This window comes from Arvicanthis niloticus, chromosome X (genome assembly GCF_011762505.2).
Source record: "Arvicanthis niloticus isolate mArvNil1 chromosome X, mArvNil1.pat.X, whole genome shotgun sequence".
NCBI lineage: Eukaryota > Metazoa > Chordata > Mammalia > Rodentia > Muridae > Arvicanthis > Arvicanthis niloticus.
Genome location: NC_047679.1, coordinates 54,252,673 through 54,279,891, shown reverse-complemented (window position 1 = coordinate 54,279,891; position 27,219 = coordinate 54,252,673). Strand labels below are relative to the sequence as shown.

Sequence of the window (27,219 nt, the reverse complement as noted above, 5' to 3'; positions counted from 1 at the left end):
ATTGGCTCTTTGCTTGTGCCTGGAAACTGATTTTGGTAGGGCCATTTCTTGTCTGGTAACAGTGGCTCACTTATAATTAAACTATGCAAATAATTGTAATTTATCCCAGAACACTTGTCTTCTTTCAGGGGGTATAGAATTATGGTATAGAATAGACAAAGAGGCTATATGACTGACCCCTGGATTCCTAGGGTCAGGGGGTTCAGTCCTGGTAAAGAATATTTCATGTATAATTACATAAATGGAAGAGTAAAAAATCGTCTGTGTGACTCAACTGGGAGAGGATTTTTGGAAGCTTGTGTTTGGGTACAGACTTTTTTCTCTTTCCTGATTTTACTTTGTACCGTTCCATAATAAATCTTAACTGTGAGAATGAGTATTTGCGGAGTCTTTTGAGTCTTTCTAGTGAATTATTAGATTTAGAAATCATCTTGGGTTCTTTACCTGAGTTTCTCTACCTGTATAAATAACGTGAGCCAGGTATACTGGTGCATGCCTCGAATCCTAGCTACTCAGAAAGCTGAGGCAGGAGAATAACTTGAGCCCAGAAATTGGAGGCAAGACTGGATAATATAGCAAAAGCCATCTCAAAAACAAGTAAAAAAAACCCAATATTTTCTATACTAATATTACTTCATAGGGTTGCTAAGAAGATAAAACGGGATTAAATGGTAAAGACATTTTATAATCTATAAAGAGCTGCATGAACTTAGTTTTTGTTTTGTTTTGAAGGAAGGTCTCTTCTGGCTGTGAATTCTTTATGTAGCTGAGGCAGACCTTGAACCTCTGATCTTCTGGCCTCTGCCTCAAAGTGCTAGGATTTCAAGCTACCAAACCCTGTTGGTTTATCTGGTACTAGGGATCAACCCTAGGGTCTCATTCATGCTAAGTAAACATGCTACTAACTGGGCTATATCTTCAGCCTTCAGTATTCTTATATTCGAACTTTCAAAATTAGCAATTCAATAGCAACTGCAGTTATACAAGCATTTAGATAATGACTTTTAGAAGCTGAAATTTAGATGTTTTCTAGGCTATAAAAAACCCCTTTGGTCAGATTTTATCTTGTCCTCATAACCAAAACCAAAGAAAATTGACTAAATGAGTGGTTGAGAACCCAAGTTACATGAAGACTCAGCATCAGTACAGGATAGGCAGAAAGCAGCAAAGGCTGGTTGGGGCTGGATTGAGAAGATTGCTAAATTTGCTAGAGCTGTTTTCTAAACATTAGGCCAAGCCACTCACTCCAGTATAACCAATGGAAGTCAATATCATTGCTTCATAGTTACCTATGCTTCATATTTAAACATAGTTATCATTGCTTCATATTTAAACTGGTTAAGTATATGTATATGCATTTACATTTAATTAGGACTCTCTTCCTATAAAAAATAATCCAGGTAACCCATATAAAAGATAAGACACGTTGACTGCCTCAGCCCTGCCAGCATCTAGCCTCCTCTTTACAGAAGGAACCATAGCCTTTTATCCTCTAGACATTTCCCTATTTACATATGTATACATTGTATATTTAACACACACACACACACACACACACACACACACACACACATATATAATAGGAAAATACTGCTTAGAAATGAAAACCTTGGACTGGGCTTGAGATAGTTAACTAGGTAACAGCACTTGCTATGAAAGCCATGTGAAGATAGAGAGAACCAGCTCCACAAAGTGGCCTTCTGACCTCTGCAAATATACAGCATTCAAACATATGCATGTGTTTCTTAAAAACTGGAAAACAGTCACTATTTCTTAGAAAGAGAGATGGTGATTTCCATGTAATTCAAAGGTATTATTAAGAGTCTATTTCTTGGTTCTTAGGGGGAAAGACTAGATATTATCACTGTATCAACAGCTACACCTCATTTATACTTCCTTATACAGTAGGAAATACTCTGGAGGAACTGGGTAGTATTAGAAGACAGATTAGACAAGACATACAAAGCAGTGGGAAAGGAAGCACCTAGCCTCACAGAGACTTGAAGTGCCAGGGGCCCCTACCCACTCAGAGGAGAAGGGGAGGGGGATGGGGAATGGGTTGTGGGAGAGGGTGACTAGGAGAGGGGCAGTGAGTGGGACAGAAAATGAATAAGAAACAAAACAAAAACAAAACAAAAAAAGAAGAGAGACTTAGTAGTAATCTTTTATTGATCCTGGAAAAGTCAGAACACTTTTGACCTAAAAAGGCTGCACTGTATGCCTTGAAAACACAGACAAATGACCTACATATTTAACCTTCCTCCTGTAATCCCACTAAAATGATGCAAAAAGTTGTGTAAATTAACAAGCATGAAGAGTAGGCAGTATTCAAGACATATCAACAGACTCTGGGAAGAGAAAAACAGTAACTGCCTTCCTTCCAGAATGAAAAATTTAAGTATGATTCCTACAGGATGAATGCCAATAAGCAACAAGCTAGTTTGTGGCATGGAAAGACAAGAGAAGAGTAAAAAATTCCTTTCTGTGGTGATAAAACTTTCAGGCTGGATGGCCAGCTCAGATTCAGCTAATGAAGACACAACGAGTCATGCTGCTGATGTGTATAAAATAAAACTCTGCCTGAGCAGAGAGACTGCAACTTTCCCACTACTCTGCCCACACAGCTCCAGGCAGAGAAGAGTTCTGTAGGGTAACTAAGGAACCCAGGAGAAGTCAATGCATGGAAAACTTCCTATTGGCTTTTAGTTCCTCTCTCTCTTACATTTGTACAGATAGCTAAAGGTCACCAGAAATTTGAAGAAAAGTTCTTAAGTAAAATGGAGGATGAAACATACAAAAAATGAAATGTGGAGAAAAGAGGCAAAGCAGAAAGAATAAAGTTTTAATTCTTAGCCTTAGATATAGACACTGCATCCATAAAAGGTTTCTATAGCAAGAACAACTAAGAGCATCAAAGAGAACTTAGGAATTAGCAAATGAAAGCAGTCACTGGCAGTGGAAGGAAATCTAGAGGGTAGAATACAAGGACAAGGGTTTAGGAAACTGGAGGGAGGTGGCAAGAAAAGCAGAGTGAATCCAGAGATCCAGTATCTGATTAAGGGCACTGAAGAAAGAAAATGGACTGAAGTGACAGTATCCAACAAAAATAACAAGCCTAGCATCCTGACAGGAAATGTTACCTGGGGACAGAAAAAAAAAAAAATCCCGAGTTGCCAGAGGGAAAAACCTCAAGATCACCATGTAGTTCTTAACAGCAACACTGGAAACAGACAACAGTGGGGAAACACTTATCTCTTCATTACCAAAAGTGGTGTGCATGTCTGCTTTCCACCAGTTAATGATGGTACACAAGACCAACTGCTGGCCTAGAAAACAGAAAACACTTTACCTGGTAGTGGAAATGAATGGGCTGTAGCTTGTTGTCATTCTGAGTCATCTTCTTAGCTAGGGCTTCTTTCAATGCAAGTTCTTTATTCAGCTCAATCAGCTCCTTGGACATCTGAGCTTGACGTAGAGCATGTTGAGTGCTGAAAACATCAGAAGACCCGCTGGTATCTGGACTGCTTTGCACTTGCTGAAAAAGATAATGATTTTGTGATAGCTATTCTTGTAGTCAATTTGACTACATCTGGAATTAACCAAAACCTATAAATGACTAGGCACAACTGTGAAGGACTTTTTTTTTGCTTAAGTGGATGGATCATTTGAAGTGGGAAGACCCACCTCTAAAATGGGTCCCACCCTCTGCGGGAAGCCTATATAAAAGACATGGAAGCAGGAAGCTTGCTCTCTTTGCCTGCTTGCCCTTGCCCTCACTAGCAAGTCCACTCCTTCACTGGCATTAGAGCCCACTTCTTCAGGATTCCAGCCTCTACTGAAGAGCCGCTGAGACATGCAGCCTTGTGAACTAAACAGCTACTGCATTCTTGGACCTTAATGTACATAGGCAGCTGTTATTAGATTAGCTGGACCACAGCCTATAAATCATTCTAATAAATCTGCGCACCTACTAAACAAATTTGTAAGAGAAGCAGGAAGCTGGAGTTCCTTGGGTACTACGTCACTTTCCACAACCATTTCCACCAGCAATACCCGTGCTCTTCCACCACTGTGGCTTCTTAGATGAGATTGGTTGAAACAGGTGAACTTAACTACAAGCTTACTCCCTTGCTCTTCTCTGTACTAATCTGACAAACAATCCTTACGCTCCTTTCATCTCAAGAGACCCCTAAAGAGGAGAGGACACTGGAAATGTCATTTTGGAAATGAAAAACAGTCATTTATTCTGACACAGCTCACTTTTATTACCTAATTTATCTCTTATTTGCTTCATGCAGAATAAGAAAACTCCTAATATGTACTTGTTCCAGGGGTAAAAGGCTGCCTCAAGCAAAGCGCTGACTAAACTTTCATTTTTACCTTACTGTGTAACCTTCAGTCAAGGTCAACAGCAGATGCACCTTAGCTATCCTTGTGATCTGAAAACACTCAAAACACTTTCCTCCTTTTCTTTTAGCCCACTGTCACCCCATCCATAGCAAAGCACGTTCAGAAAACATTCTCCTGCAATGCTTTTTTTGACTTTGTCATAATTACCTAATTTGTTCCTTTTCTTGTTTTAACTTATTGGGTAACTGATGCAGAGCTAGCACCTAAAAGAAAATGGAATATGATGCCCCTGAGAAGTCCCACTGCTCATCCCCAGTTAGATAGTTAGAAACGGAGCTCATCCTTGTTTGAAGTATTATGAAATGGAGATTTAGCCTAAAGATTTCAGGATTTCTAGAGGATTCTATGAATAATGGTAATAATCACAGATGCTCTCCAGAGTTGAATGATTGATCAATTACAGGAAGCTATAGAAGTGGCAGGGAGAGCTCCAGGTTCCACACAAAGGGGTCAATTACTTACAGTGTCTGCTTCCCCTGCAGTATCAATGGTTGCAGTCATGCAAGCAACAGCTTCATCCTGTAGCAAAAAAAAGTTTCAGTTTAGGGAAAAAAATAACAAAGTGAAATTTACAAAATATTTTTATACTGGTTATTTGATTTTAAAAGTTGATATTTTAGAAGTATACACAGAAGTCATTTATGGTCCGGGACTGGTTTTGTAGTCACAGATACCCTAACAGCTATGTGTTTCCATTTCCCACCTCTCAGGGGTCTTTCTTTTTCCAAAGGGTGATTATGTTGTCTCTGAGGGAAAAAGTAAGGTCTGGTAAGAAGTCAAAGACCACTGAGCCAGAGTGAAACATTTAGACATTCTACCAGGTCACAATTGAATCCATGTTATAGATGGCTGCACTTTAGTCTTATGCCTCTATCACTGCATCTCTCCATTGATGTACAAGCCCAGCCACTCCCTGTAAACATGCCACCAAGAACCAAACATAAAAGAATGGCAGTGAGTCGGAGAAGTGGGTGGAATGAATCGCTAGTATTGACTATTTTACAGCCAGTCAAGATGGGAAGCTCTCATTCCACAAAGAAATCAATGTCCTAATGAGTATGCCAGGGATAAACATGTACTCATCAAGTCACACAAATGTCCTATGACCTCAGCTCCTCACATATGAAGGTAGGTAGGTAGGGGAGAAAAAAAAATAAGCACCTCAGGAGGTTAAGTTCCCTCCTAGAGAATGGCTAATCCTTTTGGGCACTGGAACAAACACCTAGAAAGGTAACCAAAAACTACTTATTAAGAGAAATCTGTTTCCAGATGATCCTCTGAGCAGGCTGTTCTCATCACTCAAGTTTACGAGTTCCTTGGCACTGTAACACATATATCCCTGCTTCTGTACCACTGATTCCAAAAACTTAGAAACCTTAGAAACAAAGTTTTGTTCTTGGGAAATCATGTGGTAAAGGAGTTCAGAGGTGAAAGAATTGTTGGCGTAATAGCAATGAAGGAATTTAGAGTTAAAACATGCAGTATCTGTATCAGTCATGTGAAGCAACACATCGTTGTTGTAATCCTGGTATCTTAAAGGTCAGAAGATGGTCCTTTAATGAGCGCTATTTGTAAAGCATTTCCCTTGTTCTGCTCAGAAGTCTCTAGCCAGTGAGGATCAAAGAGAAGTCAAAGGAAGCTCCAGTGTTTCCACATTCTCATCCTTATGTACAGCATTGGCAAGTCTCCACGTGTAGGACACACTAAGTCCTTCTTTAAAAATGGAGCACTAATCTAGGATTGCTTAATGATTGGATTGCCCTTTCTTCTCTCTCATGTTCAAATTTCAGTATATTTATTTATATAACTACTATAGATTATAAGGGATTGTAACACTGTCTTCTTTGACTCCCCCTACTCCTTCTTTGAAACAGCCACTTGCAATGTAGCTCAGGCAGGCCTCGGACTCATGTACCTACTCTCAAACTCATTGTCCCCCTTCCCCCATGTCCCAAGATCTGAGATTACAGCAGTCAACAACATATCCAGCCTAAAGACTTCCTGGCAACTTAAAGAGGGTCAAGATCAAACTATATGGCTTTTGGCCCCGTGAAATTTTACAATTCGAACATTTCAGCTCCTGGCTCTGGTGATGTGTTTTGTATAATCATAGACTGATTCTGGTTTCACAATTCCAAGCGCATAAATATGTAGCAATGGGATTTTTTCAGTCTAACAGTCCTTTTCTCCCCTTTTTTGCCCAATCTAAGGCTGCAACTTACAACCTCTTTTAAGTAAAAGGTACTAAAACTCAAGGCCAAGGTATCAAAAGCAGGGTACTTTGTTTACGCTAAACAGCAGAGCCTTCCAAAATGAAGTATGTGTTTGGAAAGGGCTTGCAGAATACTTGAACTGTGTTTTGGAGGAGGGGATCTAGACAAAAATAGTACTTGATTCCGCAGGGACTGAGATGACTGCCTGAATTTCCTCACAGTTACTGCAGAAAAAAAAGTTTGTTTGAATTGTATTTTAAGAGTACAGCTTGGTACTTAAAGCTCCAGGAGGAAAGTCCAGGAACAATGATTGCTTTCATAACTGAAAATAGGGTATTCACCTGTCACTTAAAATAAAAATAGTTCTAATTCAGAATGAAGGGCACATGTACTTATATTTGAAACACTTTGCTTTTACCGTTGTGAGTCTTAATAAAAAGCCATGGGCATACATTGTGTATTTTAAAAGTAAGCAACTGGGAGGGTCTTCAGACAATAGAGAAAGAAAACTGTGATTCAAGAGTCCAGCAGGAGCCTTGGGTAAAAGGGTTTACTCTGCTTAACTATGATGGTGGATGGAAGCCAAGAACTTTATCAGCTTGTGACAATCTTCAGCACTCTCCAAATGCATTGTGTGCCAAATGCATTTTAGTGGCAGACAGCAATTCTACAGAGTTCCTCCGAGCCAGTCACCACTAACGGATCTGCCTACAGGCACACCAGGCAGAAGCTATATTGTCAGATCTTCAGTGAGGATGGTTTATTGTATTAAGTTCATTCCTTCAGCTTTGATGATCTCAGAGCTCAGAAATGAGAAGTATAAAATCCTCTAAAGTTACCGTGGCCACAAACACTGCTACACTAAGCCCTTATTTTCAGAGGTTGTAAATTTTGGCTCTAGTAGACTTCTTTTGCATCTCATATCATCATAATTTTGGAGCAACTCACAAGTTTTTTTTTTTATATATGATGTTTCAGATATATTTAAGCAGAATTAGAGGTAGTGGCAATATTCTTTGCACTGCAATTCTCCAACAAGGATATAAAATCTTACCATTTTCTAAACTTCAGTTGTTCTTTGCTTTTGGAAACACATCCTTTGCCTCAAGAAACGTTTATTTGCAAACGTAACAAAAGGTTAAGGTAGATGCTAAAAGGTTCCCAGTGTCCCTTTTCTTCAGTTCTTGCCTTTTCTTAAACCATAAAGTTTGAATGAACTAATTTTAAAAAATTACTTTTATTTTATGTGTTTGCCTGTACATGCATGCCCGGTGCCAGCAGAAGCCAGAAAGTCATAGGATCCCCTAGAACTGGGAACCAAACCTGGATCCTTTCCAAGAGCAATGAGTACTTTTAACTGCTGGGCCATCTCTCTAGCTCCTGAATAAAAGAAAATTTAAGAAAAAGTCTCACTATGTAGCCTTGAGTGGCTTGGAACTTGATATGTAGACCTGGCTGGCCTCAAACTCACTGAGATCCAATTGCCTCTGCCTCCCAAGTATTGGGATTAACTCAATAAATTCTTTTTTATTTTTAAATTATTGTAAAATTATACCATTTCTCTCTTCCATTTCCTTCTTCCAAATCCTCCCATATAACCCACCTTTCTCTCTCTTAAATTCATGGTCTCTTTTTTCACTGATTATTGTTACATGCATATATGTATATGTATGCATATATATACTCCTATATATAACCTGTTCAGTCTACATGTTAGTTGTACATATGTTTTCAAGACTTGGACCAGTTGGTGTGCTCTTCCTTGGGGGAGACTATTTTTCCCACTCCCAGCATCCCTTAACTAACTATAATTCTTTAGGTAGGGTTGATGCCCCCTGGGCTTTTCTTTAACTGTCTTCAAGGAAACTTCTCTTTATAACAGACAGAGACCATTATAGAAAACCACAGCCCATGGGACCAAAGAGTTGTAGAGGCCAATGTCAATTGATTCATCTACAAAACACTCCTGCATGTAAGGCTCAGGGAACACCATGGAACAGGGTGTGGAAAGCTTGTAAGAGACAGAAGTAGGCAGTTTGCTGTGAGACTGTAACTGTTAGGAACCGCAGAAGCTACACCCATAAAGTCTCAATAAAGTCTTAAAAATAGTTAGACAACTTCCAGAAAGGGATTACATCAATATGTTCCAAAAGAAGGAACGTGAAAGCTGGAACAACCAAAAGTTTCACAGCAATTAACAAAATGCTACTTGAGCCGCAAGCACGCACGCATGCATGCACACATGCATGCATGCACGCACGCACGCACGCACGCACGCACGCACGCACGCACACCTCTTTTTTTCACCTTATAAAGCTTTCATTTTACCTTGACTTGGGGAGTTATGTGGCGTTGAAGCCCTCCATAAGTGTATAAGCTCAACTAATACCTTTAATCTCAATCTAAATCACTTACAATTGTTTCTTTCTGACAGTAATACATTTAGCAAGGTTACATAACTAATAAGAGGCAGATCTGGCTTCAAACCAGAGTATGTCTGGCTCTATTACTGTGCCAGTTTTGATTATAAATTTCCTATAGCATTTCTCATTCTAAAACATGGTCTAAGTTCTTTAGAGTTTACTTACATATTTTAGAACTGACCACCATAACTTAATAATATTGCATTCTTCTCATTTACTCTCTAAATCTCTTGGCTAATTTTGTCATAACATACTGAAAACTCTAGAAAAAAACCAAAGTGGCAAGACCAGAGATGGGAAAGCCACAAGTCTAGGAGAATATAAACCTCATCCCAAGAGGAAGGAATTCTCATCAAGCAGTTACAAATACGTTTATGCTACAGAATAATACATTGGAAAATGTAAATGCAAAGAAAACCATAAACATAGTCTCTTAAACCTGGACCTCCAGGAATGGAAAGATGGCTCAGTGGCTGAGAGCACTGACTACTCTTTTAGAGGATCTGGATTCAATTCCCAGCACCCATATGGGAGCTCACAACTCTCAGTAACGCCAGTTCCAGGGCTTCTGATACCCTCACAAGACATATATGCAAGTAAGATACCAATAAACATAAAATAAAACTAAATTATAAAAAATAAATAAAATAGACCTCCACCCATAAACCACATCTATAATAAGAGTGATTCTTTTGTTTTCTGAAATATTGCTAATTAGTCTAGACCATCCTTAAAGTTGTGATGTGCCTGCCTCTTCAGAGAGAGAGAGAGAAAGAGAGAGAGAGAGAATCATGAATCATGTCTTAATCTCATAATTTCTTGGATTGCAAGATTACAGGTCTGTAACATCAGTTTGCTAGAATATAGAAACATTTATGTGTAATTATATGTGTGAGTGTGTGAGCACATATATATATCCTATAAATGTTTTAATGTAACAAACTTAATGTTCAGAGCATATTCAATATTTCATGATCTCTTCAAACAGTTCAGTTTAACTAGTTCAACAAAAATGTACAGAATTAGAAATGTGTACATGCCTCAGGAAATGAACAAAAATGACAAGCTGACTTACAGATAGCTGGGCAATCACTTGTTGTAGGTTGCAAATTATCTCTATGTTTTCTTTTAATTCCTGGTCTTCCAATGTCTCCACTAGCTTTTGAAGATCCACTTTACAGCTAAAAATCAAGCAAAAGAACACAAGGGTTAATCATACCACAAAGGCCAGATTATGCATAAAGATTATTTAAGTTGCTAACAAATATCTCATGGGAAACTTACGCTGCATGCTGCCTGAGTTCTTCTAGCTTGGCGTTCATTTTCTCATTAGCTTGCTCTGTCTGCAACAAAGACCCAGGAGATCATTAGTGGCAGTGCCTGACAGCCTCAGCAATTATGCCCATTCTTCTACCCTGTGGAGGAAAACTAGGTAGAGGGCTCTCTCTTACAATAATAGAGGATTTACTGGGCTTTGGTTACATAGTGGGGAATGTGTTTTTAACATTCATGAAAATTAGCTCTAAAGTTAACATGAGCTACTAAAAATAACAACTAAGCAGCTGAGTTTTATGTTTGCCATGAAGCTCAAGCTATGGGGTAGAGTGTGAAGCCTTGAGTCCAGAAAGAACTTTACAACTTGAGGAAAAGCAATGCTTCCTGACATGTTACTTTCTGCTGTCTCAACTGCCTCCTACACTACACTTTTCTATTTATTTTATTTTTATGTATATGAATGTTTTGCGTGCATATATGTGTGTGCATGTGTGTTTATCATGTGTGTGTAGTATCTGCAGAAACCAGAAGAAGCATTACTGGGATTAGAGTTATAGATGGTTGTGAACCACCATCTGGGTATGAGGAATCAAACCCAGGACTTCGTTCGAGAGCAACAAGTGCTCTTAACTACTGCTGAGCCAACTCCAGTCCAGCATTTAGAGAAGTGGTTCTCAACCTGTGAGTTTTAACACCTTTGGGGGTCTAATGACCCTTTCACAGGGGTTCCCTAAGACCTTCGGAAAACATAGATGTTTATTTATATTACAATTCTTAACAGTAGCGAAATTACAGTTATGATGTAGCAATGAAAATAATTTTCTGGTTGAGGGTCACCACAACATGAGGAACTGTATTAAAGGGTCACAGAGCTAGGAAGGTTGAGAACTACTGATTTATAGCACTTAAAGCATAAAAGGGAACTCACATCAATTTGAGCTGAGACTTACATATATATTACTTTATTTTAATATATATATGTATATGTATATATATACACACACACTATTTTTTAACAAGAGAAAGAAAAAAGGTAAGGCACAAGAATAATGCTAATGCAAAAAGAAATAGCAGGAGACATCTATGTTTTAGGAAGAAACAGTATTTGTAAGAAGCTGGATGCTACAACAGATTTAAGAAAGACAGTTCTGACAGGATATAAAATAATAAGCTTATCAGGAGCCATTGTAACAACCGTATAAAGGTCACATGGGTATGTGACTAGAATAATAAGTCGTTTTTACTGTGTCAGCTATGCTCACATACATGCAAAACAGGTACTTTAAAATATGGCACTGGAATAGAAAACTCTTTCATCACCTTGTGCTAGTAGAGGACAATATAATAATAGTAGAGGATCTGGTCATTTGTAAAGAAAACTTTCAGCAGCTTACTTTTCCTTAATTGGAGAGCACACTCATGCATGAAATGTTTACTTACAGAGAGGTCCAGTAACATTTTGGTAGAAACTGTCACTTCTTGCAGTAACATACAGCCTAAGACTGAGTTGTACTCAGGCTAGCAGGAAAGGTGTAGTGACAGCAAGTACACACTTGATCTAAGAGGTTCTAATCAGACGGACAAGCAGGATTTCAAAGTGATGTATGTAATCAGTCATGTAGCAAACCACTTATTTGGAAATTAACCATATGGAAAATTAATTCAAATGATTTCCCAGCTGTTATATTTCACCATGGCAGCTGTTAGGTTAGGATATGAAATGTGAGAACATTAGGGGAAGGGAGTGAGAGAATTTGGAGCTTAATGAAGGAACAGTTACTTGGCATATGTGAACTAGCCTTTTACTACAATTCCTGGGACCAGAAAGTACTTCAGATTTCAAATGGGCTTCAGATTTGGGAATATTTGCATACACAATAAGATGTCTCAAAAATGAGACCTAAGTCTAAACACAAAATTCATTATGTCTCATACATATTTTCTGTATGTCTGAGGGTGTATGTACTGTATGTTTAAGACATTGTCCCATGTGGTCCAAGCTGCCTTCAAACTCATAATGTAGTTGTACACCTGATCTACAGGCCTCTTCCCTTTTAAGTTCTGGAATGATGGGAGTACACCCCCACATCTAGTTATGCAGCACTGGAGACCAAACCCAGGGCCTTCTGCCAACAAGGCAGGCACTCTATCAGCTGAGCCTGTCTCCCTGCTCCAGTTTTTTTTTTTTTTTTTTTTTTTTGGCTTTTCGAGACAGGGTTTCTCTGTGTAGCCCTGGCTGTCCTGGAACTCACTCTGTAGACCAGGCTGGCCTTTAACTCAGAGATCCACCTGCCTCTACCTCCCAAGTGCTGGGATTAAAGGCGTGTGCCACCACCGCCCGGCCCTGCTCCAGTTTTATATGGTCTTTTCAGCATAATTTCTTCAACTTCTTTTAGATTATGACTTACCACATGAGGTAAGTAAGATATAGAACATTCCATGATGACTGGGCAGGATTTAATATAACACAGGGTTTTGCTTCTTTCCTTTGGGGAATTTTATGTCATCTATTTTAAAGTGGGATTAGTGTAGATTAATTGTGGTGATATGTAGGCATTCATTGTTCCATGCTGCATAAATGTCCTTTACAATATTATGTTAATATTTTAGAGACTGGAGTCAAAAGTGTTGGTGTTTCAATTTTGGGCCTCACCAAAATGATCCTCTCCAACATCTGGGCTGTCTGACCAGCTGCTTCACTCAGACCACGACTTAATTTTTCATTCTCTTCTACCAGAGACTTATTCTTCTCCATCAGGGACTGTAGATTTTCTGATGGTTCCACACTAAAACAAAGAAAGTAAAAATTTTAGAAAAATACATTTGATGGCCTTATTGGGGCCATCATACATTACAGAAGGCCGGGGAAAGAGTCCAACACCAATTTATCTTCCCAGTCATATAGTATTTGAATAGATGAATAAGATAAACATGCAAATACTTAATGATTGGAAGAAGTAACAATTCAGAACCAGCCAGGCTGTGGTGGTGCACACCTTAATCCCAGCACTTGGGAGGCAGAGGCAGGCGGATTTCTGAGTTCGAGGCCAGCCTGGTCTACAGAGTGAGTTCCAGGACAGCCAGGGCTACACAGAGAAACCCTGTCTTGAAAAAAACCAAACCAACCAAACAAACAAAAAACAATTCAGAACCAGATAAGGCAGTAATAAGCATGAGTAATTTTGTCATGGCTCATAGTTTAGGATTTTTCTATTCATGTCATGAAGTTTAAAAACTGAAGGCTGCCCATTCATTCTTTCCACCCTTGATTCCTCACTAAGAAGTAAAGGGGCTGTGGAGATGGCTCAGTAGGTAAAATGCTTGTTTTACATGAAAGCATAAGTTGGGATTCCCAGCGCCCTCATAAAAAGGAAGGCACAGCTGAATGTGCCTGTCATCCCAGTGCTGAGAGGCAGGGAAAGGTAGATCCTGGATCTCACTGACTAGCCAACCTAGCCAACCAAAAAATTCCAAAAAAAATTCAGTCACAAAAATAAGGTTGAAACTAGCTAGAGAGAAGGCTCCGTGGTTAAGTGAAGTTGCTGCTCTTACAGAGGACAACAGTTTAGACCCAGAATCGATATAAGGCAACTCACAACCCACCACCTTTATGTCCAGTTTCAGGGAATCCGATTCCCTCCCCTGGCTTCCAGGATACTACCACTCACATGCATAAACACAAACACAACTACACATAATTAAAAATAATAAAATTAAGCCGTAAAAAATAAGATGGAGTGTTTATAGAGGAAGGCACCTGATGTCTATCTCTGGCTTCCACACACACATATGCAAGGGTTGTTTGCACCTGAATACTCATGCTGGTGTACACACACACACACACACACACACACACACACACACACACACACACACGGGAAGTAGTGCTCAAGAAGCAGCTGTTCACAATCTCAGTAAAGCATATAAATGACTCCAGGAATATGCCCTCTCACCCAGTTTTAGCCCTCTATCAATTCTCAGAGATCTTAATTTTCTTAGCTTGTTCTTTATCAAATATGATAAAGAGCCACATGATAAGGTTTCATGCCACGCTGTTAAAACTTTGCCAAGACTCTCAGGAAAGAATGTTTAATTCAAAGAACAGTTTAAAAACAAATTATTAGCATATGGAGCATTATTTTGAAGTGCTGTTCTTTCCTTATCATTTAAACTGAAAACTTCCATGTCACTCACATAAACCAAGAGGCTTCAAATTAATGATACTTTTAACTCAATGTTTTTTTCCTAAAATATTTCTCTAAGTAGAGAAATCATACTTAAATGAATTGTTCATTTTTCCAAGAAAAAATTTACTACTTCTGAGAAGGCTCTTCACTGTAATTAGAAGTTAATGTTGTAATATTTAAACACTACTAAAATATGTGAGCACTTCTACAGCTCTGTGTGCTAGGCTCCATAGTAAATGATTTATGTATATTAAACATTTCATTCTCACAACAACCCCACTAAGTAGGCTGTTTAGTGATTCTCAGTTTGAGGTTGAGGAAACTGATATGTAAAGAAGTCAACTGAGCCAAGGTCAGAGAACTAGGGGATGATGGGAAAGCTGAGATTTCAAGTCAGCAGTCTAGTTTCAGAGGCCATGCCCTAACTACTATGTCAATCTCAACATAGGGCACCAGTCATGCAGAAGACATTGAGTAGTAAGGAAAAATAAGTTCTCCCCAAGATTAGAAGGAAAGCAACACTGAATCAGAAAATGAAGTGGGACATCCATGTGATGGATAAGGACTTGAAAGCATAAAGCACAAAACAGAATTTGGACCAGGCAAAGAATAGATAAAAAAGAAAACACACACACACAAAACATAAAAGACCAGTGTTTCCTATTACACATGTCATTATTTAGTTGCCAATATTAAGAATTCACATTTGCTAGGCAGGTACAAGCAGACACTTACAGAAATAAGTACAAAGAGTCCAACAACAGAGATCCTGAATCAGAAAAACACAGCCCAGGGGCAAAAGAGGCAGGAGGAGGGGGGATGGGATAAGGGGTTCCTGGGTGGTGGGGGAAATATGGTAAGGGGATAAAATTTGAAATGTAAATATTATATCCAATAAAAGAGGGGAAAAATAGAAAAGCGGTTAGAACCAACATTCTTAATAAAATGTCAGCCCTCTTCTAAAAAAAAAAAAAACTATCTAGATACTAAAATTTGTTTTGAGAATTGTATATTGCAGAATGATCAGCCTTGGTGTATCTACTCAACAAGCAAGCTGGGCAGACCTGCTCAAACCTCTGAGGTCCGTGAATTCCTTCTGGAGGCAGCAAAGACACAGCATCAGAGGATTGTCAATTTGCTCTCCCCCCCCACTCCTCTTCTAATATCTCAACGCCCATAATCAGCTTGAAGAAGCTAATGATGAGTCAGTGCCCCTATTCCCTGGGCATGGGGACTAAGGTGGTAAATGTTGGGCTGTCTCCCTAGGGAAAAGTAGTGGTTTTGTTGGAATAGAGAGGATTAGCTAGGGTTTATTGCATAGCCATAACCTATTAGTAGAAATCTGTATAATTAATATCAAGATGAAGATATAAATTCTTAAATAGCACCAATTTACTTTGTTTACAAATTTTAAGGTTTTCATTGGCATGAGCTTCTTAGTGATATAAGAGTGAGATGAATATTGTTACTCTCATAGGCATTGTACCAGTATAACACACTTAGGAATACAAAGCTTAGACCCAGTCCTTCTTCAACTTTTTTAACTGATTTGAGATGGTCAGCCTGTGAGTTAAGGGACTATAGCAAATTCATGACTTGGAGTTTATTATAAGGGTGTTCTCTATGTTTTATTTAGAAATAGCTGAGTGGAGTTAACAGGCAACAGTCCAGATTACCTTACATGGATAGCTGGTTTCAAAACATCAGAAATCCTTAGAATTGACATGACAAACATTTCAGTATTAATGTTCATTTTCATTAGAGACCTGTCTGCTCCAGACAGCTTCCTATGTTAAATTCTAAGAAGACATTGAGCATCCTTGGAGTTACTCCAGTTGTGGTGAGACAGCCACTAGGCAAGAATTGCCACTTTCCTTCTACAGACAAATTACTGTCCAGAAAAGGACACACTTGCAGAATAGTCGACTGATTATATCTGCCTAGACAGAGTAATCAGCCCTTAATAATTCTGCAGCACTAAGGTCTGTCAGATGATCCTGGGCCAGAAGGCAGAAGAACAGATGCTCCAACGTTTTGAAGTAGAGCGAGTGTCCAGGTGTTCAGAGGTCTCTATAAATTGGCTAAGTTTTAGAAGCTATGCTTTGTGCTTCCCACAATTATAGTCAACTCAGTCATTCTGGATTTCTGACGGGGTTGAAAACTTATAGCTATTTACCTTGAGAGAAAAGATCTGAGTGTATGGTCGTCAGCTGACATTCATCCTAAGGCCAGGTTCAGAACTAAATGTTTTAGTTAGGATAGATGACAGAGGTTCTGGTTAGTCAACAAAAGGATGGACTGGGTATTAGGACTATCTTGTACCTCACTGGTACAAATTGGCATAATTATGCTCTAATTGTATTTTGAGAGAAAAGTTTCCTTTTAACAGGAAGGGTGATGTGCAGGAGGAGCTAAGGTGGGAGGAGTACTGAGAGGAAGAAAAGGAGTAAGAAGAGGAGAAGAAGAAGGAGAGGAGAAGCTAGGTGATGAAAGAGAGATAGAGGGGGGAGACAGGGAAGCAGATGTTCATGAATCTCCACCAGTCAAAGATAGTAGATATATCTAGGTTGGGTAGTGGGTTACACCTCTGATTGAACAATACCAAACTTATAAAGCCTATGATTAACATTTTTTTAAAAAATGTATAAATGCAAAAAGGAAAAGGGGGCATGGGATAGGGGTTTTCTAAGGGGGGGAATGGGGAAAGGGGATGGCATCTGAAGTGTAAATGAAAGATCTAATAAAAAAAAATATATAATAAAAAAAAAATCACTAACTCCCAAAAACAAAAACAAAAACAAAAAAAAAACTTTACTCCTGCTAGTAAACTGCAACTGCAGGAAAGGCAGTACTGGCATCTGTTTCTTGTCTAAATTTTTCTGTCCTGGCTGGGATCTGAGTGTGGACTTTGAGGCTAATGGGAACATGGAGTTCTATGTACATTTATTGTGAAAATTTCTTGGTGGGGTCTTCTTATTCTCTGGGACAGGCTCTAGGGTAGGGTCTGAGGATAGGCCTGGAGTCTGGCCAGTTAGAGGTTTAGCACTTTCTACTTCTGGGAGAGGTGAGGTCAACTTTGCAGGGCTATATGCTATTGACTTATACCTCTGGTGGGGCACTACTGTGGAGGCACAAAAATGTGAAATTTATCTTTATGTCTCCGTGATTTTCTATCCGATGTCATATCCCTGAGCTGTGTAGTATCCCCTAAATTCCCTGTTCCCTGTGAGGTCATAACAGAGCAGCCTGCCTCAAAAACATCTTGAAATGCTAGAAAAGCTGGATTTCTAGCTCCCAGTTTCTTTTTCCTTTCTTAGAAACCATCAGTCCTGGGAATTCTCTATGTGAGACTGTGCACACACCTGGGAAGGAAGTAACATGGTCAAAATGAGACTGTTTCCCTTATTCTCATACTAAGCAGGTTTCTTTTGGACACAGGGTTTCACTATGTAGCCCTGGCTGGCCTGGACCTCACAGAGTTCCACCTGCCTACATCTCCCAAGTGCCAGGATGAAAGCCCTGCTGTACCTGAGCTTCATGGAGATTTTGGTTTTCAGTTTCATGGAATATGCCAGGAAACTTGGGCTTATACTTTATGGAGTTTTCATTAACATGCTTTTGCTTGTAAATAGTTGTTAGTTGATACTTTTGTAGGAAAACCTTTGAAGTGTACAGCTTTCTATACTGACATCACTAAGCACATTTTGTCAGTTCATTAGTTAATGGACATTTGAATAGTACCACTATGAGCACAGCGCTGAGACCCTGCTTTCAATTCTTATGGACATATTCCCAGAAGTGAACTTGCTGAATCAGACAATAGGCCATTTTTAATTATTTTTTTTTTGAAATCTCCACATTTTTCCATAGTGGCAACACCATTTTACAATTCACCAATATTATAGATAAAGGCTTCATTACATTCCTCACATCCTTCCCTCTGTGTGTGTGTGTGTATTAACAAGTGTCATCCTAAAATGTATGAAATAATATCCCATTAGGATTTTCATTTGCATTTCTCTGTTCTCTTTTTGCATAAAAATTTGACTCTTAGAGCCATTGAAGTATTTTATATACCCAAATATAAAAGCAATTACAATCAAAATGTAAGAAAACCACAAGTAAAATTCAAACAAAGGTTACTTTAAATCAATAGGATGAAAAAATGCCACATAAATGTTAAGATCTAGCTAATGAAAATATTTCTCAATGGCATATGGATTGTGTTTCTGTTCTGGCTAGTTTCATGACAACTTGACACAAGCTGGAGTCATCTGAGAGGAGGGAACCTCAGTTGGGAAAATGCCTTCATAAGATTGGGCTGAAAACAAACAAGCTTCTAGTGTATTTTCCTTAATAACCAATGTGGAAGGGCTCAGTCCATTGTGGGTGGTGCCATCCCTGGGCAGGTGGTGCTGAGTTACAATGCACAGACCACATGAAGCTCCTGAAGAAAGAAGACCAAGTGTGGGTGCTTCAGTCCTTCTTAGAAGGAGTAACAAAATGCTCATGGGAGCAAATATGGAGACAAAGTGTGGGACAGAAACTGAAGGAAGGGCTGTCAAGAGACTGTTCCACCTGGGTATCCATCCCATGAGCAGTCACCAAAGGCAGACTCTGATGTGGATGTCAGGAAGTGCATGCTGACAGGAGCCTGATATAGCTGTCTCCTTAGAGGTCTTCCAGAGTCTGACATATTCAGAGATACAGAGGCAGATGCTCACAGCTAACCATTGAACTGATCATGGGGTTCCCAATGAAGGAGTAACACAGAAGACTGAAGGAGCTGAAAGGATTTGTGGCTCCATGGGGAGAACAACAATACAAACCAACCAGAGCTTCCAGGGTCTAAACCACCAGCCTGGAAGCACATAGAGAGGGACCCATGGCTCCAGCTGTATATGTAGGGGAGGATGGTACTGTTGGGCATAGGTGGGAGAGGAAGTCCTTGGTTCCATGAAGGCTGGATGCCCCAGTGTGAATTGGGAATTCAAGGGCTGGAGGATGGGGAGTGGGTGTGTGAATATCCTCATAGAAGCAGAAGGAGGGGGGATAGGATAGGGGGTTCCTGGGTGGGGGCCGGGGAATGGGGAAAGGGGTTAACATCTGAAATGTAGATAAAATATCCAATAAATTTTAAAAAAAAAAAAAGCAGGCAAGAATGTCATGTAAAGCAAGCCAGTAAGCAACACCCTTCCATAGCCTCTGCATCAGTTCCTGGCTCCAGGTTCCTGCCCTATAGAGTTCATGTTCTGACTTTGTTCAATGATGGACTGCAGTGTAGAATTATAAAGCAAATAAACTCCTTCCCAAATTGCATTTGTTATAGTGTTAGCTGGGGGAAGGAATGATACATGTCCTCTTTTCTCTGGCATGCTACCTAAGCTCCCTTCCTCCTTACTTTTATAGCCTGAGCTCTCTGTGTGTAACACACAGGTACATGAGGTGTGGGTGGGAATCGGGAAAGCCAGCCTAGTACAGCCAGGCAGTAGATTCAGAATCTAGCACTTGGGCTCTCTTGGTGAACTCAACCTAGAAACAGTTATTTCTAGAAACAGTTAGAAATAGTCACAGGCCTATCCTATTTCATTGGTGTGGGAAGGAAGAGTCTAGATCACTGCTCCCAAGAATGTGGCTTGGAGAGATACTGATCCCAGTGAAGGGCTGAAGACAGTATTTCCCTGCTGGGCTTAAGCTGTACTATAAATTTGTTAGTAGAAATGTCCCTAGCTCAATGGAATTGGAAGAAATGGGTGGAGTTGAGAAGGAGAGGTCAGTTTAGTCACATATTTAGCTTCTCTGGACTTAAAAAAACCACTGAGGCATATTTAGGGTACAGTTAAATTTAAGATGTAAAAAATACACTAAATCCCATAGTTTGGAATAAAATCAAGAATTATCAGTAGGAAACTATGTTTTTAATATACATACAATACAGATAAATAGAAAAATGTAGCTGAGTGAATGTGCAGGTTATTACACATGAAGGAATTTCTGAGTTCTACCCATCAACAAGGCCCAACAGCAATGACACTTCAGCAACAGTGAGCAGAGTTAGAAAAACCACACAGAGCCAGGCAGTGGTGGCACATGCCTTTAATCCCAGCACTTGGGAGGCAGAGGCAGGCGGATTTCTGAGTTTGAGGCCAGCCTGGTCTACAGAGTGAGTTCCAGGACAGCCAGGGCTACACAGAGAAACCCTGTCTCGGAAAAAAAAAAAAAAAAGAAAAGAAAAAGAAAAAAGAAAAGAAAAAAGAAAAACCACACAGAACTTGGTTTCTAAACACTATCATTTTCAATGCAAAAACCCAAAGCTCCTTGGAGAAACGGTTAAGGGGAATCAATTGTAACATCTTGTGAAAATCCTCACTCTTGAGGATTTATTAAAGAAAGTAAGAGTCAACCTGAAGGAGCTCTGAATAGACAATGAAGTAAACCAAATAATGTTGGATGTTAATCCAAGAATAAAATAGATATACATGCATCTATGCATATAACTAAGTAGCCAAATAAATAAGTAGATGGCAGAGATAGCTCTTCTTCACAGGAGTATTATAATTAATACATTTCTAACTCTAGAATCCATACTCTTTCCATCACACTTAAAGATAACTACCGAACATCTAAGTAAGGTCAGCAAGATCACTTCGTGGACCTTAAGTGGCCTGAGAAACTAGAGGCCATCAGAGGAAAAGAGCCACCAGGCAAAACAGCCTGTAAAAGAATATACCTTTAAAATTAATCTATGACTTACTTTATATTTCCAGGCAAGGTGCCTCCATGGGCTTGTAGCAATAAGACCTGCAGCTGTTGGACCTGAGAGAAGCAATGAAAATAATCAGCTAGTTACCAATCAAAAGCTACTTATCACCAGGTATGGTACATACATCTAAGGAGGATTAAAAATTTGAGGCCAGACCTAGCTACACAGTGAGTTCCTGAGCTCTAAGCCAGACCAGAATACATAGTCAAGACTGTCAACCTCAACTGGCAAAATGCTACTTATCTCTTCATAATGAAGTCAGTACAATTAGCAATAGGGTAATTCTATTCAATGCCTCTGAAACCTTAAGTACATCCTTAGCACTACAGAATACACCAGGGTTAATGAATCAATGACAAAAAGATAAGCATTACATGAACAACTGCTACGTAGAAGATGAGGAGCTGTGCCTTTGATCTAAGTAGCATAATGAGTTTTCATTAAGCAACTGCTTTTAAAAATCAAAGCACTGGTATATGCAATGTAACAGAAATATAATATGGCCTTTACTCTTAAGTCTGCATGTTGCTGGGTGGTGGTGGTGCACGCCTTTAATCCCAGCACTTGGGAGGCAGAGGCAGGCGGATTTCTGAGTTCGAGGCCAGCCTGGTCTACCGAGTGAGTTCCAGGACAGCCAGGGCTACACAGAGAAACCCTGTCTCGAAAAACCAAAAAAAAAAAAAAAAAAAAAAAAAAAGTCTTCATGTAGTTGAAGAATAACCTAAAATGAGAAAGAGAAGGAAATAATATAAGACTGACAACACAAAGTTGTCAGGTATAGTTAAGCGCCTTAGAGCTTATATGGAAACATCCTCTTCCTGTCCTTTTTGTACAAAAAGGAGCCATTCTGCCTCCTTGGGCTGTCTCTGTGGTTATGCTTTGGAGCCTCAGTCTTTACTGTGTCTTTTCTCTGCTATACCTTCAATTTCTCCTCCTATCATCTCCTTCCTATTAAAATATACTTTTGCCTTATTGTTTTCTTTTCTAAAGCTCGAGGAAAATGTTCACACCAATAGTCTTTATTCCCTCTTATTCACTTTTCATTAACCTATTTCAATATGATGCTTGCCCAGATTATTATAGTAAGATCAATAGGTATTTTCCAGTGTTCATTCTACTTTATTGACTGGTAGCATTTGGCTTACCAGATACTATACTTTCTAATTTTCCTTCAGTGTTTCTGATTGCTGTCTCTTGGTTCATTTTTTGTTTCATTTATCCCATAAATGGCCAAGTCTCCCGAAGATCATTATCATCTATACTATTTCCTTATATTCTCAATTTTCATCTACTCTTTCAATTACCACATAGAAATTTGTGCCTTCTAAGTTTATCTTAACTCTCATGTTTCTTAATTTTAAACCTTATAATTGACCCGATTTTCCATTTCATTGCCTACTATCCTCAGATCTGGTCCTCTGTCAGTAATTCCAGGTCAATGAATATTTAGTTCTATGTGCCCAAACCTGGGAGCCATACCCTATTCCTTATATGCTGATTACCTTTTCCTATCACTATCATCCTAAATTCAAGTCCCCAGTACCAACTCTCACTTGGACTATGGTGTCTTCTTAAATGGGATCCACACATTCTTGCACCATGTTAATCTACTTCATAAATTGGACTACCTTTTAGCAATCTTTTAGCAGTGTCAATCATCAGTGTTAGCGCCAACCTTAAAGTAATTTTCTAGATAGTTCACAATCAAATCTCAGCTTTCCTTTAGCCCCACACTGTAATACTCTTTCCTTGCTTTCTACACAGTAGCCACACTAGCACCCTTTCAGCTCTTCAAATGTAACAATTTACTTAATACCCACAATACAACAAGAAGTGGGTGTTATTTCCATTATGTAGACAGGGAATGGGAGGCACAAAGACCATTTAGAAAGCACACAGTAAGACAGAAAGAGCTTGGGCTTGAACCTGGGTAACCTGGGTGTAGTGCCAATGCTCCTGATATGATATTCTGCTATCAATGCTGTTTCTTCTCCTTAGAACTCTTCCTTTATCTCCTGTAGTTTATTCCTACATAAAGCCCTCAGATCACAGTTCAACACTGCTATATCAGGGAAAACTTTCAGGCTAGATGTATAACAGAAGACCCTATTATTACTCTCATAGTGTACTATACCAAACTACCCCAGTTTATAATGATATATCATTATCTGATTGTTTTAGTGTTGTCTGTCACACTAGACAATAAACTACATGAAGGCAGAAACTGTTGTTTTGCTCAACCAAATATCTTAGTATAGTTTTTGTCACATAATCATTAAATATTTACTGTTGGAATGAATAAATAAGTGAATAGGAAGTGACCAGAAGACCCAAAAGGCAGATAATTACTATTACTCTCTACAGAGACCCTCAAGAAGAAAAAGGGAAAGAGATTAACTATATAGTTATCATCACTGTGGAGGAAGGCTAGAGAAGGAGTGAGTACTGGACAGTTGGGAAATGCAGTGAAAATGAAGTCCTCTATTCTCTACCATGCAGGAAAACCTGATGCTTTTAAACTTGCATTAATAGGGGCCATGTATGGAGATGTGTACCTCTAATCTTAACACTTGAGAGGTAGAGGCAGGCTGATGTCTGTGAATCTGAAGCTAGCTTAGTCTACATATTGAGTCCATGATAGTCAGGGCTCCATAGCAAGACCCTATCTAAAAACAAAGCAAAGGCCGGGCGGTGGTGGCGCACACCTTTAATCCCAGCACTTGGGAGGCAGAGGCAGGCGGATTTCTGAGTTCGAGGCCAGCCCTGGTCTACAAAGTAAGTTCCAGGACAGCCAGGACTACACAGAAAAACCCTGTCTCAAAAAACCAAAAAAAAAAAAAAAAAAAAAACAAAAAACAAAAAAAAACCAACAACAACAAAGCAAAACAAATCACAAAAATAAAGAAACAAAAACCCTAGAGCAACACCTGAACATGGTGGTGTTCACCTCTAATCCCAACAATAAGGAGACAGAAACAAGAAGATCTTAAATGACATAAACAGTTCAAGGCCAGCCTGTGCTACATGAGTCTCGGAAAAAAAAAAAAAAAACAAACAAAAAACAAACCAAACCAAAGTAAACCAAACCAACCACGAAAGCAAGCACACAAGCAAGCTTCCCACATCAATACAATTCTTGCCTCCTCAGTTTCTATCCCAGGACTGTGAGCTGCTTTCCAGTCATATTTATACAGCCACACATTTACACATTTCTGTTAAGTGATTTTAAGCTATGTGTGGTCTCTCTAAGGCCCTTCCGTATCCTACTACCCAACTGCTTGCAATTAGAAGATTATCTACCCTTAGTCCCTGTTCTCTATTTCAGTCTCCTCTGATTAGTTCTTTCAGTTATTCAAGGCTCTCCATATTTAAAATACAAATTTATATTTCTTTGTCCTTGATTACCTGGACCATTGCCTTTTCTCATTTTGCCTCCTTGAACGAAAAGCCATTCACTTATTTACTATTCTACTTATTATACCATGACTGGCTCTTAGCACTTCCCTGACCTCAGAGTCTTTGCCAACAACATCCCTGTAGATTAAAAAAAAAAAAAAAAGACACTTTCCAACTCTTTCCAACGTAATACTTCTTTGTAAATTTATACTTATGCCAACAGTCCTTGAAATGCTCTTTCCTTGGCTTTGGTGACATAAGATTTCTTCCTGTCTATTCTTATCTGCCTCTCCTTTCCCATTCTTTAAGTGCCAGTGTTTTCAAGCTGTGGCTCTGGATCTCTTCGTTTGATCCTTTAGCAAACATTCTGTGAGTCCTCTTACTGTACTATCTGCTCACTAAGTTCAGATACCATCTAACAGCTATGGCTCTTAAAGCTGCTTCATTACCCTTCCTCCGAGACCCTCTACATCAAGCCAGCAGCCGCCTGGATTTGTGTTCTTTCTACTCATGTTTCCCCCAATGGCCCAAACTAAATACAACATTTCTGTTTTCATGTGTGACTCTGGGTTTTCATTTGCATTCCTTGGTCAATATGACACTTATTCAGTAATCCAAGTGAGAAACTTGAAGATCAAACTCGGCTCCCCCTACCAGACTTTCTTCTCCGACATTAACTCTGCAACTAAGCAAACACTATAAACTCTCCCTTCCTCTTGCTCCTTGTCTTCTACTGTTACCTTTCCTTCATCTTTATTACTACTGTTTTTAATTCAGGCCATAGTTCTCACCCCAGTTAATAAAAAGACTGGCTTATTTGCTTCTTTTTAGTCATGGCCACCTTTCATGTGTTTTCTGTATAAGTGCACAGAAAACAGATTTCCCTCAACCACACTTCATCATGCTATTCTCTTACTTAAAATCTGTAGTTCTCAGTCTTTCCCATTCCAAGATCTTTAACAGAGCATACTAAGAAACGTCAGGATTTGGCTCCTGTAAAGATTTCTTGCTTCATTCTCTACACTTTACTCTTTTATCAGTAAAATCCCCAATGGCATCCCCAATCTTTTAAATGGATAGCAAACACAGTATTAGGATTTATTTTAAAAGTATAAATAGAACAAAGAAATAGATGCTCTATCATTCCATTCACATACTTGCAACTTTCCTATAAAATCTTATACCTGTTGTTTAAGATGATTTAGTTCAGCTGCCTGGGGATCGATATTAATAATAGGTTTGTTCTTGATTTTTCTTGCTCTGTCAGCATAGCGAAGGGTATTTAATGTTTCCTCTAGATTGTAATCAGCAGGACTCACACAGGCTATCATTAGAGTATGGCTATTGCCTCCTAGAGAATCTGCAAAAGAAGGGATAATGAAAGCAAATAAAATTAAAACAAGTGGGATGCAAGCAAAGGCTGCTATTTGGACCAATTCAATTCAAAGATAAAAGAAAAAATTTGTAGTGATGCTTTTGATTTGGCCTTGATTTTATTTTTCAGGACTATTAGGCTTTAATTTTAAAAACTATTCTAATTACTGTTTGAGAATTTCATATATGCATACAATATATTTTGAGTCTATTCACCCTACTCCTCCCAGAACCACCCTCTACGTCTCCTAATTTCATTATTTTTTTCTTTTCTATAGCCCACTGATTGCAATTTGTGTTGTACATATAGGCATGAGTATGGGGCCATTTTTAGATTTGTTTCAATATAAAAATAGTAAAATTTCAGATGTGTAAACTGATATACATTTTAGAATCCCATTTTAAATATCACTATACTCAAGAGAAACTATGCATTCATCAGTTAATCAGGTTTCAAACAACCAGGCCTGGCCCAGGTAAATTAGGTGCCTCTATTGGAATTAAATATTCCTAGGTTGTCCCCTCTATGTAGATTTTAACTCTCCAAAGAATTTTGCTTAGCATATTGTCAATTACAGAAACAGTAACCAAGTTCACTTTCAGGTGCAAAGTCCTAAGTACGGATTCTGTGAAGATGGTTCCCCACTATCTGATACCTGATTGCCAACAGCTATTTCGCCTACTTATCAATTAGCAGTGAATGTGACAGCCTATTAGCTTGCTGCCTGTTTCACCTTTGTTTTCTCAACACTATCATTCCAAGCTACTCTTTCTCACTTTAGAGGCATTTTAGGCTTACCTTGGAGCAGTCGAGTCAGCTTGGAATCTCTGTAGGGCACAAAGTTACCCTTTTTGTCTTCTCCAAGAGCACTGATTACATTTCCCAAGCACAGAAGGCCTCGATTAATATTAATACCTAATCGCAGGAAACAAAATTCAAAAACAACTTTGGGAAACACCTAACAAATATCTACATTTTTTTCTGTGAAAGAAAAACAAAGACCTCATAGACATATTGCTGTCAGTACTAAGGTAAGGCCTCAATTCTATTCATTATGCTGAGAGGGGTGCTTAAGTCAAGTTCAAAGGACAAAGGTCAAAATGTTGGGTTTGTACAAGTGAGCTCATTGGACTTATCCTTTCTCATAGAAACAAAGCAGGCGCATATATCACTATGG

At 39.0% G+C, this 27,219-nt stretch overlaps 1 protein-coding gene across 2 annotated transcripts in view; it reads right to left on the bottom strand.

Annotated features, from left to right (window-relative positions):
- Positions 1-27,219, bottom strand: part of Kif4a (kinesin family member 4A) — a 102,689-nt gene that overhangs the window by 34,284 nt on the left and 41,186 nt on the right. For both annotated transcript variants that reach the window (XM_034485119.2, XM_076918394.1), the window contains exons 7-14: positions 26,841-26,957; positions 25,852-26,027; positions 21,263-21,324; positions 12,975-13,107; positions 10,331-10,389; positions 10,122-10,227; positions 4,873-4,929; positions 3,350-3,535 (exon numbers count right to left, since the gene is read on the bottom strand). In XM_034485119.2, coding sequence (XP_034341010.1) covers positions 3,350-3,535; positions 4,873-4,929; positions 10,122-10,227; positions 10,331-10,389; positions 12,975-13,107; positions 21,263-21,324; positions 25,852-26,027; positions 26,841-26,957 — 896 coding nt within the window. The remainder of the gene's footprint in view (positions 1-3,349; positions 3,536-4,872; positions 4,930-10,121; positions 10,228-10,330; positions 10,390-12,974; positions 13,108-21,262; positions 21,325-25,851; positions 26,028-26,840; positions 26,958-27,219) is intronic.